General features: G+C 37.2%; 1 protein-coding gene across 6 annotated transcripts; it reads left to right on the forward strand.

Annotated features, from left to right (window-relative positions):
* The first annotated feature begins 10,506 nt into the window (after positions 1 to 10,506).
* Positions 10,507 to 18,000, forward strand: LOC147004123 (uncharacterized). Of its 6 annotated transcripts, none has more exons than XM_085838660.1 (4): positions 10,507 to 10,536; positions 14,638 to 14,764; positions 16,430 to 17,530; positions 17,612 to 18,000. In XM_085838660.1, the coding sequence occupies exons 1-4, from the start codon at positions 10,507 to 10,509 to the stop codon at positions 17,998 to 18,000; spliced, it is 1,647 nt and encodes a 548-aa protein (XP_085694786.1). The 6 variants fall into 6 exon arrangements, with proteins under 6 accessions (XP_085694786.1, XP_085694788.1, XP_085694787.1 ...); XM_085838662.1 differs by having other exon boundaries at positions 16,430 to 16,960; positions 17,129 to 18,000; XM_085838661.1 differs by having other exon boundaries at positions 16,430 to 16,825; positions 16,973 to 18,000.
* The last annotated feature ends 416 nt before the right edge of the window (positions 18,001 to 18,416 follow it).

The raw sequence follows: 18,416 nt of genomic DNA on the forward strand, positions 1-18,416 counted from the left end.
GTCATTTTTACACTAAAGACACTTACCTTGATTTTTTTTTTTTAATGAAGTTTCTAAAATTTTCTCTGCACCCTATCCCATCCCTACCCTCCACTCCTCTAAGAGGATATCCCCACACCTCACCATTCCACCAGGCCTCCCCAATCCCTGGCACTTCAAGTCTCTGGAGGGTTAGGTGCAACTTCTTTCACTGAGGTCAGACCAGGCAGTCATCCACTGTTTATTTTTCATGGTCATCATGTCAGCTGCTGTATGCTGCCTGGTTATTGGCCCCTTTTCTGAGAGATCTTGTGGGGGTCCCGTTCAGTTGAGACTGCTGGTATATGGATGGGGCCACCCTCCTCTCAGCTGCATGTGACTTTTCCCCAATTCAACCACAAGGGTCATTGGCTTCCATCCATTGGTTGGGTGCTAGAATCTACATCTGACTCAGTTGCTTGTTAGACTTCTTAGAGAGCAGCCATGCCAGGCTCCTGTCACACCACAGTATCAGTAACAGTGTTAGGGCCCTGTACCTCCCCTTCCTTGATCTGAATCCTAATTTGGGTCTGTCCATGGACCTCCTTTTTCTCATGTTCTTCTCAAGTTTTGTCCCTGCAGGTCCTTCAAATAGGAACAATTCTGGATCAAAGATTATGGGTATAAGACGGCAACTCCACTTGATACCTGTCCCTTCACTGGAGGTGGACTCTACAAGTTCCCCCTCGCCACTGTAGAGCACTTTATCCAAGGTCTCTCCCTTTGAGTCCTGGGAGTCTCTCACCTCCTAGGTCTTTGGAACCTTCGAGATGGACCCTCGTAGCCTATCTCCTGAGGCTGTCTATTTCCATTTTTTCTACTGGTCCTCATAGCTTCAACCCCTCCCCATCCCTCACAATTCCTGATCATGTTTCCCCTTCTCCTCTCTGTCCCTGCTCCCACTCAAGTTCCTCCTTCCTTTTCCCCCCATGACTGCATTCTTCTCTTTCTCAAGTGGGATTGAGACATCCTCACTTGGAACCTTGAACTTTTTAACCTACTTTAGTCATTTAGGTTGTATTATATACTTTTTTTGCTGATATCCATTTATTAGTGAGTACACACTATGCATGTCCTTTTGGGTCTGAGTTACCTCACTCATGATGGAATTTGGTAGTTCAGTCCTTTTGCCTGCAAAGCTCATGATGTCATTGTTCTCAATAGATGAATAATATTCCATTGTGAAAATGAACCATATTTCTGTATCAGTTCGCCCACTATGGGGTATCTGGTTTGTTTCTAGCTTCTGGCTATCACAAACAAGGCAACTTTGAACATAGTGGAACACAAGCCCCTGTGTCATGGTGGGGTATCTTTTGTGTATATGCCCAAGAGTGGTATAGCTGGGTTTTCAGGTATATCTATTTCCAATTTTCTGAGGAAGCTCCAGATTGATTTCCAGAATGGTTTTACCAGTTTTCAATTCCACAAGCAATGGAATGGTCCTCTTTCTCCACATTTTGGCCAGCATGTGCTGTCACCTGAGTTTTTATCTTAGCCATTCTGATTGGTGTAAGGTGGAATCTCAGTTTTGCTTTGATTTATATTTTCCTGATCTCTAAGGACTTCGAACATTTCTTTTGAAGTTTCTCAGCCTTCTACAGTTGGTACATTGTGAATTCTCTGTTTAGGTATCTACCCCATTTTTTGATTGGGTTATTTGGTTTCTTGGTGGCTAGCTTCTGTGTCTTTTATATATATTCGATATTAGCCCTCTATCAAGTGTGGGGATAGAGAAGATTTTTTTTCCCAATCTGTAGGTTGCCACTTTGACCTATTTACTATGTCCTTTGCCTTACAAAAGTTTTCTAGTTTCACGAGGTCCTATTTGTCAATTCCTGACCTTAGACCCTGAGCCATTGGAGTTTTTTAGAAAATTTCCCCTTGTGACAATAAATTTGAGGCTCTTTCCTACTTTATCTTCTATTTCCTGGATTGTGTCTTGTTTTATGTTGAGGTCCTTGATCCACTTGAACTTGAGCTTTGTGCAAGGTGTCAAAATGTGGATCTATTTTCATTTTTCTACATGCAGACTGCCAGTTAGACCAGCACTGGTTATTGAAGATGTTTTCTTTTTTTTCTATTTTCGAGTGACTCATTTTCATGCTTGTAAGGCCTCACGTACATAATTATGTGAAAATGTCTTTCACAACCAGTGTCCCACTGCAAAATTTCTCAAAATATCTTTCTCACCTCACTTATGTGCAAGTGTCTTTCCTGACTGTGCTGGCACTTACCCTGACACTCTAAGAAGGTAGCCTTCATGCTCCATGAATCCTGTCCCAATATTTATTGATTTATGTCTCCACAGCAGCTAATTGAGAATCAAAGATGTGGCTCTCCAGTTAAGGGCACTTCTTCTTGCACTATGTAGGTCCAGAATATCTTTTACCATTGTCTGGGTGCTATATCTTCTGCATTTCTGAAGTCTACAGAGCTACATGCAGTCAAAGATCATGTTCCCTAAAAAATTGAAATAAATAAACTTTATTTAAAAATTAAAAATGATCTGGAAGTGTTGTGTAGGACACAAGAAACAGTACAGGAAAGAGAGTAAGAGGAAATATGAAGCCTGGATATGTTAAACGTCAGCTGAACCTTCATAGCAATATTTTACCAGTTAGGAAGGATCCCTATGTATGATAAAAATATTTTGTAGCCATGGAACCCAGAGCTGGAGACTCTTATGTGTTCATTGTAATGTGAGAAAAGAAGGTTTATCCTATCGATGAAGTATTTAGGTATTAACTTTTATGAGGAGGCACCCTAATTCTGAAGGAATTTATTATACCTGAAAATACTGTTATCCAGCATCCCATCAACCAAGAAATCTGGTGCAGAAGGAAAATGAATTGTATCAGATTCCACCATTTTCCTAATGTAAGGTATAAGCATGAGACTCAGATCTTAATCCTCACCACTGATTAGTCATGTTCCCACACTATAAAACAGTTCATGGTTATTAAACAAGAATCATTCACTAATATAAATTGGGTTATATGTTACATGTTTAGAGATGGATGAAATTTGAAGAGAAGTTGTTGCTCTTGCAAAGGAACAGGATTAGACTGTTAGCACCACATCACGTTCTATAACCACCTATACTTCCAGTTTGTGGGAATCTGACCTCCTCTTCTGATGTCCACTGCGAGAAAGCATGCAAGCATGGCACACGCATACACATACAGGAAGAACATTCATAAATAAGGCTAAACAAAATAAAATGAACAATTTAATATTAAAATTGTCTAAAAGCAGTCTAGAAGAATAGTATGGCATGCTTCTGCATGTGTATGTGAAGGTCTTTCCACAAGGCGTAGGGAATTGCAGAATTGTTTAGCCTAATCAGTTAAGAGTCCATGTGTTAGCTCATAATGGATCTGCTTGTTGGAAGCTTGTAGAGAAAGCAGGAAGCAGATCTAAGAGAGGATATAGTCACAGGGACAAGCTTAAAAGCATGTTCTTTGGTGCTATAAAGTCCTGAATACTAATTTCTTTCTGGCACTCAGTAGCTGGATTGTCCTATACATCCAACAATGATTTAGCATTCACATGAAGTTTTAAGCAGATTTTTATGAGATGAATTGTAATATTCTACCTTTTAATTAGCCCAGGTAAGTTTCAATTGATAAATGACCTCACACCAAGTTTTGCATGCAAGTAAAGCAGAAACAAGTCCATCTTGAAGGAGGAGTAAGTTAGAAAGCTACACTTTTCTTCTCAACAGTGTGCATTAGACAGTGATATGAGTGGTTATAAGTAAATATGATGACAAGTTTACCATATTGAAGAAATCCATGATATTTGCCATTTAGATTGAGTCATTGCATGATGTGGTTTTCTGTAAAAAAGTACAACACAATAAATACATGTACTGTTTCTGCAGGTCAAATGAAATAACGTGAATTCTAAGCATGTTCTATGAGTTAGAAATGCTCCCAACAATTTTCAGACAGGCTTTAAGCATTCTGATTGCTCTCTCTATGTTGTATCGTGTGGTTTATATCAGTAAGAATTTTCTATAGATGTTGATGGGATACTGTGCTGAAGACTCCTATTCAAAAGCATTAAGGAATATCCCATTTAATGACTTTGCTCTTTTATTTTGGAGTTACAAGGCTCTCCTACTCCATGTTTTTCCCCTTCCTGTAGCTATGGTTCATGTAGGTTGAGATTCTGAAGAGCAATCATGGTGGACAGATGCAGAGAACCTGCCTTAGGTGGGAAAGAGTCCTAAGGAGCTAATGGGAGTGGTGGGAGAATGACTTGTTATTAATGATGGATGCAAGCTGACAGCTCTGTACTCTGTGGAGACAAGTCTCTAAATAGCTCTTTGCAGATGAAACCTACTTTGCATGAGCTACTTCCTTAGGAATTACAAATCATTACAATCATTTACTCCAGGTTCTCTCTTGATTATTCTAAGTCAGCATTTTAAAACCTTAGAACCTTTACTCCTAGGGAAAAAAAAACAGACGTACATTTGTTTTTGTTTGTTTGTTTTGTTTTGTTTTTAAACATAGCAGCTCCTATGTATGTTGCTTGGATGCACTTTCTGGACATAGAGATTATTTTATTACTACTCTTTTCTGTTCTCTTTCTTCCTTCCTTCCGGTCAAGAATCCTTCCTTCCTTTCATTTTTTCCACACTCTAGATTTTATTGTCCTCCTGGTCAATCCTCTAACTATTCCACATCCCACACTTCCTGCCCACCTGTCTGTCTCCATAAGGATGTCCCTTCCTCCTCCGCACCTGACCAGACCTCTAAACACCCTGGAACCTCCAATCTCTCCAGGGTTAGATGCATGCTCCCTGATTGAACCCAGACCCAGCATTCTTCCACTGCATATGTGCTAGGTGCCTCTTATCAGCAGGTGCATGCTTCCTGGTTGATGATTGAGTGTCTGAGAGATCTTGGGGGTACAGGTTAATTGAGAATGCTGGTCCTCCTACAGGGGGGCCCTTCTTCCTCAGCTTCTTCCAGCTTTCCCCTAACTCAACCACAGGGGTCAGGAGCTTCTGTCCATTTGTTGGGTGCAAACATCTGTATCCAACTGCTTTTGGGTGTTTCAGAAGACAGTCATGATTGTCTTTGTGATTGCTCCATAGCCTCAGCAATAATGTTAGGCCTAGGGGTCTCCCCTTGAAAGGTTACAGGGTTGGGGGGAATCATAATCTGATATTGGGTCGGGGAAGAGGACTGAAGCCCTGAGGGCCAGTAGAAAGAATGGAAACAGGCAACTTTGGGCCTCTTTAGCAAATTTGGGATCCTACTTTGGGCCTGTTATTTGACCTTCTTTTCCTCAGGCTCTTCTCCATTTCCATCACTGTAAATCTTTTTTTTTTTTTTTTTTTTTTTTTGGTTTTTCGAGACAGGGTTTCTCTGTATAGCCCTGGCTGTCCTGGAGCTCACTTTGTAGACCAGGCTGGCCTCGAACTCTGAAATCCGCCTGCCCCTGCCTCCCGAGTGCTGGGATTAAAGGCGTGCACCACCACGCCCGGCCATCACTGTAATTCTTTCAGACAGGAACAATTATGGGTCAGAATTTTGACTGTGGGATGGCAACCCCATCCCTCACTCAATGCCCTGTCTCTTTGCTGGAGGTGGGCCCCAAAAGTTCTTTCTCGCCACTGTAGGGCATTTAATCTAGGGTCCCTTCTTTTGGGTTCCTTGAGTACCTAACCTACCAGGTCTCTAGTACATTCTGGAGGGTCCCCCATCTCCTATTTCCCAAAGTTGCCTGTTTCCATACATTCTTCTGGCCCTCTGGGCTTCATTTCTCTTCCCTCAACCAATATCAGATTATGATTCCCCCTAACCCTGTCACCTTTCTCTCCCTCCTCACTTTGGCCCTTCATCTTGTTGACCTGCTTGAGTTCTGTGGGCTATATCTTGGGTATTCTGGACTTTTTTAATGACTAATATCCACTTATTAGTGAGTATTTACCATGCATGTCCTTTTGGGTCTGAGTTACCTCACTCAGGATGATAATGTCTAGTTCCATCCATTTGCCTAAAAAACTTAGGATATCCTCATTCTTAATAGCTGAGTAATATTCCATTGTGTAAATGAACTACAGTTTCTGTATCTATTCTTTTGTCATGGGACATATGGATTTTTTCCAGCTTCTGGTTATCACAGATAAGGCCACTATGAATATCGTGGAACACATGCCCCTGTGACATGGTGGGGCATCTTTTGGGTATATTCCCAAGAATGGTATTGCAGGGACTTCAGATTCTGAGGAAACTCCACATTGATTTCCAGAGTAGTTGTAGAGGTTTGCAATCCCACCAGCAATGGAGGAGTGTTCCTCTATCTCCGCATCCCCTCCAACATAGTTGTGACCTGAGGTTTTGATCTTAGTCATTTTGTTTGCTGTAAGGTGGAAGGCATCTCAGGGTCATTTTGATTTGCATTTCTCTTATCACTAAGGACTTTGAACATTTCTTTAAGTGGTTTTCAGCCATTGGGGTGTCCTTAGTTGTGAATTCTCAGTTTAGTCATACACACCATTTTTTGATTGGGTTGTTTGGTTTTTTGGTGGTTATCTTCTTAAGTTCTTAATATATTTTGGATATTAGCCCTCTATTGGATATGGTGATTTTTTTTTTCCCAATCTGTATGTAGGTTGTTGATTTCCCTTATTGACTATGTTGCTTGCCTTAAAGAAGCTTTCTAGTTTCAGGAGGTCGCATTTATCAACTTTTTTGTTTTTTTGTTTGTTTGTTTTTGTTTTTTGAGACAGGGTTTCTCTGTATAGCCCTGGCTGTCCTGGAACTCACTTTGTAGACCAGGCTGGCCTCGAACTCAGAAATCTGCCTGTCTCTGCCTCCCAAGTGCTGGGATTAAAGGCGTGCACCACCACCGTCCTGCTCAATTCTTGATCTTAGAGCATGAGATATTTGAGTTCTATTTAGGAAAATATCCCCTGGTGCCTAATGAGTTCAAGGCTTTTTCCCACTTTCTCTTCTTTTAGGTTGTGTGTATTTGATTTTATGTTGAGGTCCTTGATTAAGTTGGCCTTGGGCTTTGTGCAAGGTAACAAATATGGGTCTATTTCCATTTTTCCACATACAGACAGCCAAATCAGACTAGCACCATATCTTGAAGATGCTTCCTTTTTTTCCATTGTATATTTTTGACTTCTTTGTCAAAAAAACACGTGTGTGTAAGTATGTGGTTTTATTTCTGGGTCTTCAATTCCATTTCATTAATCAACTTGTCTGCCTGTGTTCCAATACCATGCTGTTTGTTTGTTTGTTTGTTTTTTTTTTTTTTTAAAGATTTATTTATTGATTATATGTAAGTACACTGTAGCTGTCTTCAGACACACCAGAAGAAGGAGTCAGATCTCGTTACAGATGGTTGTGAGCCACCATGTGGTTGCTGGGATTTGATCTCTGGACCTTTGGAAGAGCAGTCGGGTGCTCTTACCCACTGAGCCATCTCACCAGCCCCTGTTTGTTTTAACTATTGCTATGAAGACAGAATTAGACTGTTTCCTTTCAGGAATAGCAAATACCATTTGCCCCTGAGTCATCTCTTCAGTCCAGGGATTTACATTTCTGGTACACTTTCATGATAGAGCCTGAATATAATCCTGAGTTCTGTTTTTTAGAAACTGAGTGAATTATTCTAAATGATACTTATATGCCCAACTGCTAACCATGTTAGATGGATGAGCTCAAATAATTAAGAAAAGAACAGGAGGGCCCACAATGGAGGAGCTAGAGAAAGTACCCAAGGAGCTAAAGGGATCTGTAACCCTATAGGTGGAACAACAATATGAATTAACCAGTACTTCTGGAGCTCGTGTCTCTAGCTGCATATGTATCAGAAGATGGCCTAGTTGGCCATCATTGGGAAAAGAGGCCTCTTGGTCTTGCAAACTTTATATGCCTCAGTATGGGGGGGGGGAACGCCAGGGCCAAGAAGTGGGAGTGGGGGTGGTCTGGGGGACTTTTGGGATAGCATTTGAAATGTAAATTAAGAAAATACCTAATAAAAAATAAAATAAAAAAGAAAAGAATAGGGATAAAGTCAAAGAACCTTAGATGATTCTTTTTTGTGTAATCTATAATCATGTTAGATCAATGAGCTCAAATAATAAAGAGAAGAATATTGCTGAAGTCAAAAGTTTCATATTTTCAGTTGTGCAAGTAATAGATTCATGAGTAATAATGTATCCATAAAAAATGAAGTTTTAGTATGATTCTTATACATCTTAATATGGTCATTTCCATTATAAAAATCATTCTACTTTATCACTTTTTTTCACATATGTCATTTAGTTATTCATGTATGTCTAACCATTCTGAAGGGAAACCACTGTGTAAGTTATGAAATTATTATCTGTATTGATTTTGTCATATAGTCAAAAACATTATATTATATTAATGATACCTATTGCTAACTTTTTATTTATATCATTAAATATTCTCAAATTAATTTTTCATTAAATAATCATTTAACTCTTCTTCATGTAAAATTCTTATGAAATCATATCACAAGGTATTTGATTCTATGTCTTGTTTGTAATTTTGTTTGTATACACTGACTTTACACTTTCCAACTCTACAATAGAAAGAAACGTATTTCTTTTAAGTCATTCTTGTATTTGGTGTTCTAACTCTCTTTCTTTCTTCTAGAAAGGATGCTCCATTGTATATAGGTCTTACAATCCAAACTGAGCATCTTAGACTAGCTGTTGACACCCAACTTCAGACAAGAGAGATACAGGGTTCCTATCTGAGCAAAACTGACAGCTGTAGAATTTGGAAGCACAGTTTTACTCACCATCACTTTACTATCTGTAAACTAGATGTAACACTGGCATTGTTCTTTTTATCAAAAAAAAAAAATGTTCATAAACATATATTCCTGGATGTAGACCTCAAATATATACATTAAAATGTCTAAATTATGCTGTGAGTCTGAGTCCATTAACTCATCTACCTTTTACTGAGAGAAGACAACACAATATGACTATGAAAATTTTAGATGATACCATTTCTTAAAATGGCCTCATAGTTCTCATGACCTAACATACTTCCTGTTCTTGATTAGGTTTCAGAATATGACATGAATTCTCTCTCTGAAAGGCAACCTTAAATCCAATTAGAATATGTTTTATTGTGATTGGTTTTTGTCTGTTGCTTTCATAAAGCACCATGTTCAAGGAAACTAATAGAAGAAAAAGACTACTTTGGGGAATGCTTCCAGAGGATAGCCATCAACCATGGCAGGGAGGACAGATAGAACATTGCCATGTTGTTGAAGTAGAAAGGTGAAAGATCACATCCTCAACCCCAGTCACTAAAGAGGAAGAGGGAATTAAGATGGCTTGGATCTATTCTCTTTTCTCATAGCCAACCCCCAGTGTTATACTTTTTTCAGCAATGTTCCAACAACTAAATTCCTCAAAACATTGTGACCCACTGAGGATCCAACATTAAAAGATAAAAGTATTATCCAATAGGAGATTTATTCATTTATACCTATATAATCAGCCTTCTAATATCCTTGTACTTTTTAAATTGATTTTGATATCAATGTAGAAAACAAAGCTCTAATTTCTTGTATGGGTTTCCTGTTCGTTTGTTTGTTTGTAAAACAGGGTCCCACACTCTATTCCTGACTTTCACATGTCCTGATATATAGAGACCAGAATGGCTTTTAGGTCACATCCCTGACAGCTAGGATGAAAGACCTTTCAATTACGAGCTTATTTTATTTTATTTTATTTTATTTTATTTTATTTTATTTGGTCTGAATGCTGTATCTTTATATATTGGCCACTGAGTTACCACCAGGCTTACAGAGTTCATTTCTTGTTTCATTTCAGAGTGAGCATTCCTTAGATTTTTATATCTCTGGATAAGATGTTCACTTCCTGCATATGTATAATTATTCTCTTACCCACTTGTAGGAATTCTCTGGAATTTCATTAAGTTTGTTTCTGCCTTCTTTGAATTCCTGTGCTTGTTCCCTCTTTATGTCATTTGTCCACATTGAATGGTGTTCAGATTATATTTTGACTTTTGCCTCTTGTGTTTGTTTCATAATTCATTTTGTCATGAGAATTGGTATTGCATTAGTGATTTGGGGTAGGGAAATTTTATTAACATTGTCAAATTGCTTTAGCTCCAGCCTCTCAATTTTCTTTTGCTGTGTGTCATTTAGGTCAGGTGGCAGGGATTTCCATATCAGGTGTTGTGAATAAACTTTGAGACTCTAGGGTGGTGGGAGGAACTAGGTTACACTTACAGTCTAAATATATCATTACTTACTTTCAAGACTGCACATTGTCAAGATTCCTAGTATCATTTTGCTTTTAATGTTTATATATATAAATGTGGTTTAGCATTGTCTATAATGGTGTTGTATTTATTTCATCTCTGAATCATTCGGACCTTGATGTGAAATTTCAAGAAGAATTCAATCTTTGTTCTTCACAGAGACCCTGGGAGAAGGACAACAAGAATGAGTGTGTCTCTGGTAAATACACCACAGGTCAGTGTCCTTTCCACATTTCTTTTTTAAAAAAAATCTCTTTTATTCAAGTAATCTAAAAATTTTAATCTCTACATGTGGAATGGTATCGAAAGGGCTTATTTTCTATGATTTATATCTTTTGTAATAATGAGAATTTAATGTTTTTCCCTTTCATGCATATAATGGCTTTATATTTTAACTTGATTTTTATATTGTGAGGATATATAATTCCCTTGGACTAGAGACCTGCATGTCTCAAATAAGATTTATTAGAATGATGCTCAAAGAACAGATTGATGGATATTTTCTATGTTGAATAAGTTCTGTCCTTTTGTATTAGTGTGAAGTAAGGTCTCTTGTGCCACATAAATTGCATTTCAGAGATGGTCAGGTTTCTAAACACAAGCTTGTGAATGAGGATATAGAAATAAGTATAAATTCACATCACTAAAGAAGATATGAAAGAGTAGAATTTGTAGAAGCTAAAATTATATAAGATCCACTGTTTTGAATCCTAATAGTAAATAAATTTATTAGCTTCCTAGGGGCACAGATAATGGAAGGAAAATATCTTTCTTTTACCATTATTGTGATTGTGAGATGATACATATTTCAGTATTCTAAAAACACTTTTTTCACACCTCATGTCACACAGTAATCACAATTGACACCTGAAATCTATTTATCTCAAGAGAGATACTGTCCATGTGGAAAATTCACAATATATCGTTATTTATCCCTCCTTTTGGTTTCAGAAATAATTTTAAGTCCTGTTTTCTTCACCTTTGTATTTCATCACATGAACTATATTAGTAAAATTTTTCTAGAGAGGATAGCTATGGTGCTGTGCATAAACCATCAATTTTCAAAAATAAATGAATGTCCTTTCTTATTTTTCGTCTCTTTTTCTTTAGAAGAGAAAGGCTTGAATCAGTCTATGCTGATCCTCTTCAGCCAAGCTGTGCATTACATAGAGTAAAATGAAGGGTTGTAGCAATGTTTCTATTTTTCATTACGATACTATTTTCTTTAAGTACATAAGTGTATATCTGAAGGTTTTTATGTACACTGAATGATACATTATGCCCCTAAAACCATGAGAACAGCACCAAACCCTGGGGAATGAATTCAGACATAATAGTGAGCTGCAATATATTTAGAGAGAATTAGATTAGTTTTTAAAGTAGAAACAGCAAGTACCCTTTACTCTTTAGTCATTTGTTCATGGAGCAGGTTTACATGTTTGAGGCATATTTGCAATAAAGACAATATATAGTCTGTATATTATAATTTTTGATAAACAAAGGAGGAATGATAGATCACACTTCTCTATGAGAAGTGCAATTCTGATATACCTATGGTCAAATTCTGAAGAAAAAAAGTTAAAAGTAGGATACTGAAATTTTCAGTTAGGTTAATACAATGAGGAATAATTTACTAAATTTTAATGAATATTTAGTATAATTCTCCCTCAATTTAAAAAACACAATTTGATAAAAAATTATTATACTTCATTGGAATACATTGCCATATATGATATTTGCTTATACATACATATCTAATCATTTTATAGTGAAAGACCATATGGTATTAATGAAATTGTTATTAAGCATATTTATTTATGTCTCCACAGGAGCTAATTAAGAGTCCAAATGTGGCTCTGCAGTTAAGGTGTCTTCTTCTTGCAGTATTCAGATTCAGTTTTCTGTACCTGCCTGGGGACTTCTTTTCCTTCTAGAACTCTTTTTTTTTCAAGAATATCTTTTACCATTGCCTGCGTTTCTCATGTGCACAGAGCTACATGCCAGCAAAAACAACATTCCATATGAAATTAAAGTCAGTAAACATTATTTAAAAATTATAAATGATCTGGAAATATTGCATACGACACAAGAAACATCCAGGAAAGAGAATGAGAGCAAATGTGAAGCCTGAATGAGTTTCAGGACAGCTGACCCCTTATATCAACATTTTAAGAATTAGGAATGATCCCTATGTATGATAAAAATGTTTTGTATTTGTGGAACCCAGAGCTGGAGACTCTTATGTGTTCATTGTAATATGGGAAGAGATTTATCCCACCAGTGCTGTATTTAGGTATCAACTTTTATGAGGAGGAACCATAATTGTGAAGGAATTTATAATACAGGAAAATGCTATTATCTGACCCGTCCAGCAGGTCCAGTTTTTTAGGGTCTCGAGGGGACCTTCTCCTAAGAACCAAATGGGGGGAGGGAGAGACGGACACTAAGTGCAAGAAACGACACGGAATCAGTCTGAGTAGTATCAAGGTGTCACTGTATTCAGCAAGGCTCAAGGCTTAAATGCACAAGCAAAAGGGGAAGTACTTCTCAGCAGGAGGGGTGGGGCAGTGGAAATGTACAAGCAAAAGGGGAAGTACAAGTACTTCTCAGCAGGAGGGGTGGGGCAGTGGAAATTTTTCTTTTGGCAGCTACATGGGAAGCAGGAACTTGGTATCAGGATGTGGTCAGGACATCTGGTGCTGACTTAGGGCTGGAACATTCTGTGGTTGTTCTCGAACAGTGCGTCGGTGGCCCACTTTTGACCCCCTTTTCTTCTCACAGGGGAGAGGCCCAATTCAGAGATCAGGACAATTGTGTTGTCTTTATACTCCCAACAGTTACCCAGCATCCTATCAAACAACAAATCTGCTCCAGAAGGAAAGTGAATTGTATCAGATTCCACATTTTTTAAAATATTTTATTTATTTATTATATGTAAGTGCACTGTAGTTGTCTTCAAACACTCCAGAAGAGGGCATCAGATTTCATTACGGATGGTTGTGAGCCACCATGTGGTTAAATAATTTTAAAGCTCTCTAAAACTGTTTATTTCTATTTTATGGTTTTGAATACATTCTTATAAAATAATTTCCAAAAGCATTTGATTTTCTGTGTCAAGGAACGTTCAGTGTATGATGCCCTGATGTTGCAGTTCTATTGTGTTTAAAGAAAAAAACTTAGTCATTTAGTCCATCTATTATTTCTGCATTTAGTATTCTACCTGTTTCTTCTAGAACGTGTGTAGCATTGAACTTAGGCCTCAGATTGTCAAACGGACATGTTGTTATACAGATGTGAGACACAGCTGCACATAAGACTAAGCTAGTGTCCATATTTGAACAAAGTGGACATTGTAAAATTTGAAGGGATTTTTTTTATCATATCTTGCCTATCTCTAATGGGACACTGGGATTCTGTTTGTTATCAACCCATATTTCATAAAGGTACATTACTGCATCTAGCGATCAAAAGTACATGTTATATTCTATAAATGTTTACTGCTTTTGAAATTACATCATGCATTCTCAGTGAAAAAGAAATATAAGGAAGTCTATTAGTAGTCTAGAAAGTTTCTTTGAATAAAGTTAATTTCTCTTCAATATACGTTGCTTACATTTGCCTGAATGTATGCATATGTGCTATGTATTTCTCCTGTCAGTAGTGTTCAGAAGAGATCATTGGATTTTAAAGAACTGGGTTTAACAATCTACTGTTAATTGCCACGTGGCTGCTTGGAATCAAATTTCATAATAGATGACATTGAAAGACAGTATACAATCCAAACTGCACACCAAAATTTTTGAAAAGAGTGATGGTAGCAAATCTTTCATTTGCTGTGAAGGTCTCAGTAAATCACAGAAAAGTCTTGAAGATGAGAGCCTTTCTGATTTTTCTTTCCTTTTCTTTTTTTTATTTAGAGAGCCTTTCTAAATGTGAGCCTTAAATTAAGTCATTCTATAGATTGTCAGTGGAAGAGCAGAAATTTGTATCTTCAAACACATCTCAATCACACTTTCAGAAAAATTTATCCTTCAATATTTTCCTTCCTCATCTGCATCAAAAAAGGATATCTTTTTTTGTTGTTGTTGTTTTCGAGACAGGGTTTCTCTATGCATCTCTGGCTATCCTATCCTGGAACTCACTCTGTAGACCAGGCTGACCTCGAACTCAGAAATCCGCCTGCCTCTGCCTCTCAACTGCTGAGATTAAAGGCATTTGCCACCACACCCAGCAAAAAAGAATATCTTAATTACTTCTTTTTTTAAAGTAGAAAAGCATTTTTGTCCAGTATCAAGTAGGTAGTTTTCCATTACAGGGTCTGTTAACCTTCAAGGACGTGGCCTTGTACTTCTCACTGGAGGAATGGGAATGTCTCAGTTTTGCTCAGAGGACATTGTACATGGATGTGATGTTGGAGATTTACAACAATCTGTTGTTTGTGGGTAAGAATGAACTTCTTGTTGAATTCCTGTTTCTTTCTTTCAGTTTTCCTACTAAGTGCTTATGTAAATACTCTGAGATATCCAGAGACTCCTGAATGAGAGAAATTCTAGTTAAAATCATAACTTGTTCATTGTGTTTCCTTTACATTTCTCTGCTTTCTTTGGAAAAGTAACCAGTGCTATAATCTCTTAGATCACTCCTTATCTCTTATCTAGCTGCAATCAACTTAAAAAAGTTCAAGTAAAAATTTTAAGTATCCAGAACAAGAAACTGTATTTCTATACATATAATAGTTGCAATTGTAAAAATCTTACTATTGCTTTTAAATGTTCCCTTATTTATGAATCTAAAAATATACAAGGTTTCAAATGGATATAGAGCTGTTGGTTTGGGCATTGTTTTTTATTTAACTTTTTGACATTTGATCTCTGTGTTTAGATCTGGGACAGCATAATCATTATCCTACCATTTTGGATGTTGAAACAAATCTATTTAGTGATTTCCCTGACACTCTTGGCTATATCATAAATTTATACCTGACCAAAATTATACCTGATTCAGTGTCACTCTGAATCAAATTGTAAATATAAAATTAGTGATGTATTATTTAGAGTTCTACTTTCGGGAAATTCACTACAGATGGATCATTTATTTGTCCAGCTTACGCAAAGTACAATTTTCTTTTTTATTGGTCTTTTATTTATTTACATGTCAAATGTTATGCCCCTTCTTCATTTCCTGTCATGAATCTCTATATCCCACCCCTCCCCCTGGCTTTTATGATGATTCTCCCACCACTGATCCACCTACTCCCACCCCATACCCCTAGGATACTCCTATGCTGGGATACTGAACCTTCACAGTACCAAGGGACTCCCCTCCTGTTGATACCACATAAGGCAATCCTCTGCTGTATATAAAGCTGGAGCCGGGCTGGTGAGATGGCTCAGTGGTAAGAGCACCCGACTGCTCTTCCGAAGGTCCGGAGTTCAAATCCCAGCAACCACATGGTGGCTCACAACCATCTCTAACGAGATCTGACTCCCTCTTCTGGAGTGTCTGAAGACAGCTACAGTTTACTTACATATAATCCATAAATCTTAAAAAAAAAAAAAAAAAAAAAAAAAGCTGGAGCCATTTGTACTTCCATGTGTACTCTTTATTTGGTGATTTGACCCATGAGAACTTTGTGGGTCTTGATATTGTTGTTCCTCCTACACAGTTGCAAAGCCCTTCAGGTTCTTCAGGCCTTCCCTTAACTCCTTCATTGTGGTCCCCCTGCTCAATCTAATGGTTGGCTGCAAGGATCTACATCTCTTTGGTCCAGTCTTTGGATGGCCTTCCCTTCATCCTCTTTTCCATTCTTTGTCCCTCTTTTCCCTTAAGACAGGAGCAATTCTGGGTTATTATATTTGAGGTAGTATGATGTTTAATTTGAAAATAAAATTTAGCAGGCTATTATCATTTCCAGTCATTTGATATAGATCATATTTGAGGTTCTTCTGAGGATACATGTAAAGATTAAAAAAAGAGAGAGAGAGAGAGAGAGAGAGAGGAAAACCTCTCTTGAGAGTACGAATCCCTGAATTCACTGATTATTGAATCCCTTACTCCTTATATAAGTAATTCATGTCACCTCTAATTGCCTCCCCACTTTTTTTCAGAAAAGCATTGCATATGTGGAAAGTATGGGAAGGTCTTGGATGAAGACAGCCAGTATATTGTCCATGAACACATGAATATTCAAGAGAAGTCTTCTAAATGGGACAAGCTTAGCAAGGTGATTCTTGATTCCCCCCAATGTACACCATACAAAACTTATCACAGCTCTCTTCAATACTCGAACCAAAAAAGACTTAAGCCCAGGAGCACTAAAGAAGTTTGCAAATACAATGACTCTGTAAACGGTTTAAATTTGTTTTCTACCATTAGTCTCAATCAAGAAATCCACATGCAGAAGAAAAAACACAAGCGAAATGCAGAATTTGAGAAGGTTTTTGTTTCTAAATATAAAGTCATGGTGAAACGAAACAATACTGGAGTGAACCCTTACAAATACAGTGAATTTCACAAATATCTAACCCAGAGAGAAAAACTTCAAAGTCAGCAGAGAATTTATCATGGAAAGAAACCTTACAAAAGTAGTAAAAGTGACAAATGCTTTACCCATCAAATCCATCTTAGTATTCATCAGGGATTTCATGCAGAAGAGAAATTTTATAAATGTAGTGAATGTGACAAATGTTTTAAACACAAATTCAATCTTAGTGTGCATCAGAGAATTCATACAGGAGAGACACCTTACAAATGCAGTGAATGTGACAAATGCTTTACTAAAAAAGGCAGTCTGAGGATTCATCATAGAATTCATACAGGAGAGAAACCTTACAAATGCAGTGAATGTGACAAATGCTTTACTGGAAAACACAGTCTGAGAATTCATCAGAGAATTCATATAGGAGAGAAACCTTACAAATGTAGTGAATGTGACAAATGCTTTACTCAAAAATCCCATCTTAATATTCATCAGATAATTCATACAGGAGAGAAACCATATAAATGCAATGAATGTGACAAATGCTTTACTGAAAAAGGCAAACTGAGAAGGCATCATAGAATTCATACAGGAGAGAAACCTTACAAATGCAGTGAATGTGACAAATGCTTTACTCAAATATCCCATCTTAATATTCATCAGAGAATTCATACAGGAGAGAAACCTTATAAATGCAGTGAATGTGACAAATGCTTTACTAGAAAACACAGTCTGAGAATTCATCAGAGAATTCATACAGGAGAGAAACCTTACAAATGCAGTGAATGTGACAAATGCTTTACTGATAAAGGCAGTCTGAGAATTCATCAGAGAATTCATACAGGAGAGAAACCTTACCAATGCAGTGAATGTGACAAATGCTTTGCCCAACAATTCAATCTTAGTATTCATCAGAGAATTCATACAGGAGAGAAACCTTACAAATGCAGTGAATGTGACAAATGCTTTGCCAAACAATTCAATCTTAATATTCATCAGAGAATTCATACAGGAGAGAAACCTTACAAATGCAGTGAATGTGACAAATGCTTTAGTAAAAAAGGCAGTCTGAGAATTCATCAGAGAATTCATACAGGAGAGAAACCTCACAAATGTAGTGAATGTGAGAAATGCTTTACCCACAAATCCCATCTTAATAATCATCAAAGAATTCATACAGGAGAGAAACCTTACAAATAGTTTGCATGTGACAAATACAATACTCACAATGTCAGTCTGAGATATCATCAGTTATTTCATACAATAGAGAATCTTTATAAATGAAGTGATCGAGACAATCCTTTGCCAAGATATATCATCTTAAAATTCATTAGAGATTAGTTACAGAAATGGAACTTTTCAAATATATTGTAGGTATTAATCCTTTCCTTTTGGCCTATTTCCTAGAATATAACAGTGAATATACTTTCAGGCTAGAAACTTAACTCATGCATTGTATGAAGAAATATCTTTGACTTCACTTCAGGACAGAGAGAACTTTTTAGGGGAAAGTATTTCTGTTGGGAAAAATGTGGCATATGTTTTATTCTTGACAACACTTGAGTCTCCACTCTAGGGAATTAGTATGATTATGAAAATCTTGTGAAAACTTTCAT

This window comes from Mus caroli, unplaced genomic scaffold (genome assembly GCF_978045245.1).
Source record: "Mus caroli unplaced genomic scaffold, Mus_caroli_1 scaffold_6, whole genome shotgun sequence".
Taxonomy (NCBI): Eukaryota; Metazoa; Chordata; class Mammalia; order Rodentia; family Muridae; genus Mus; species Mus caroli.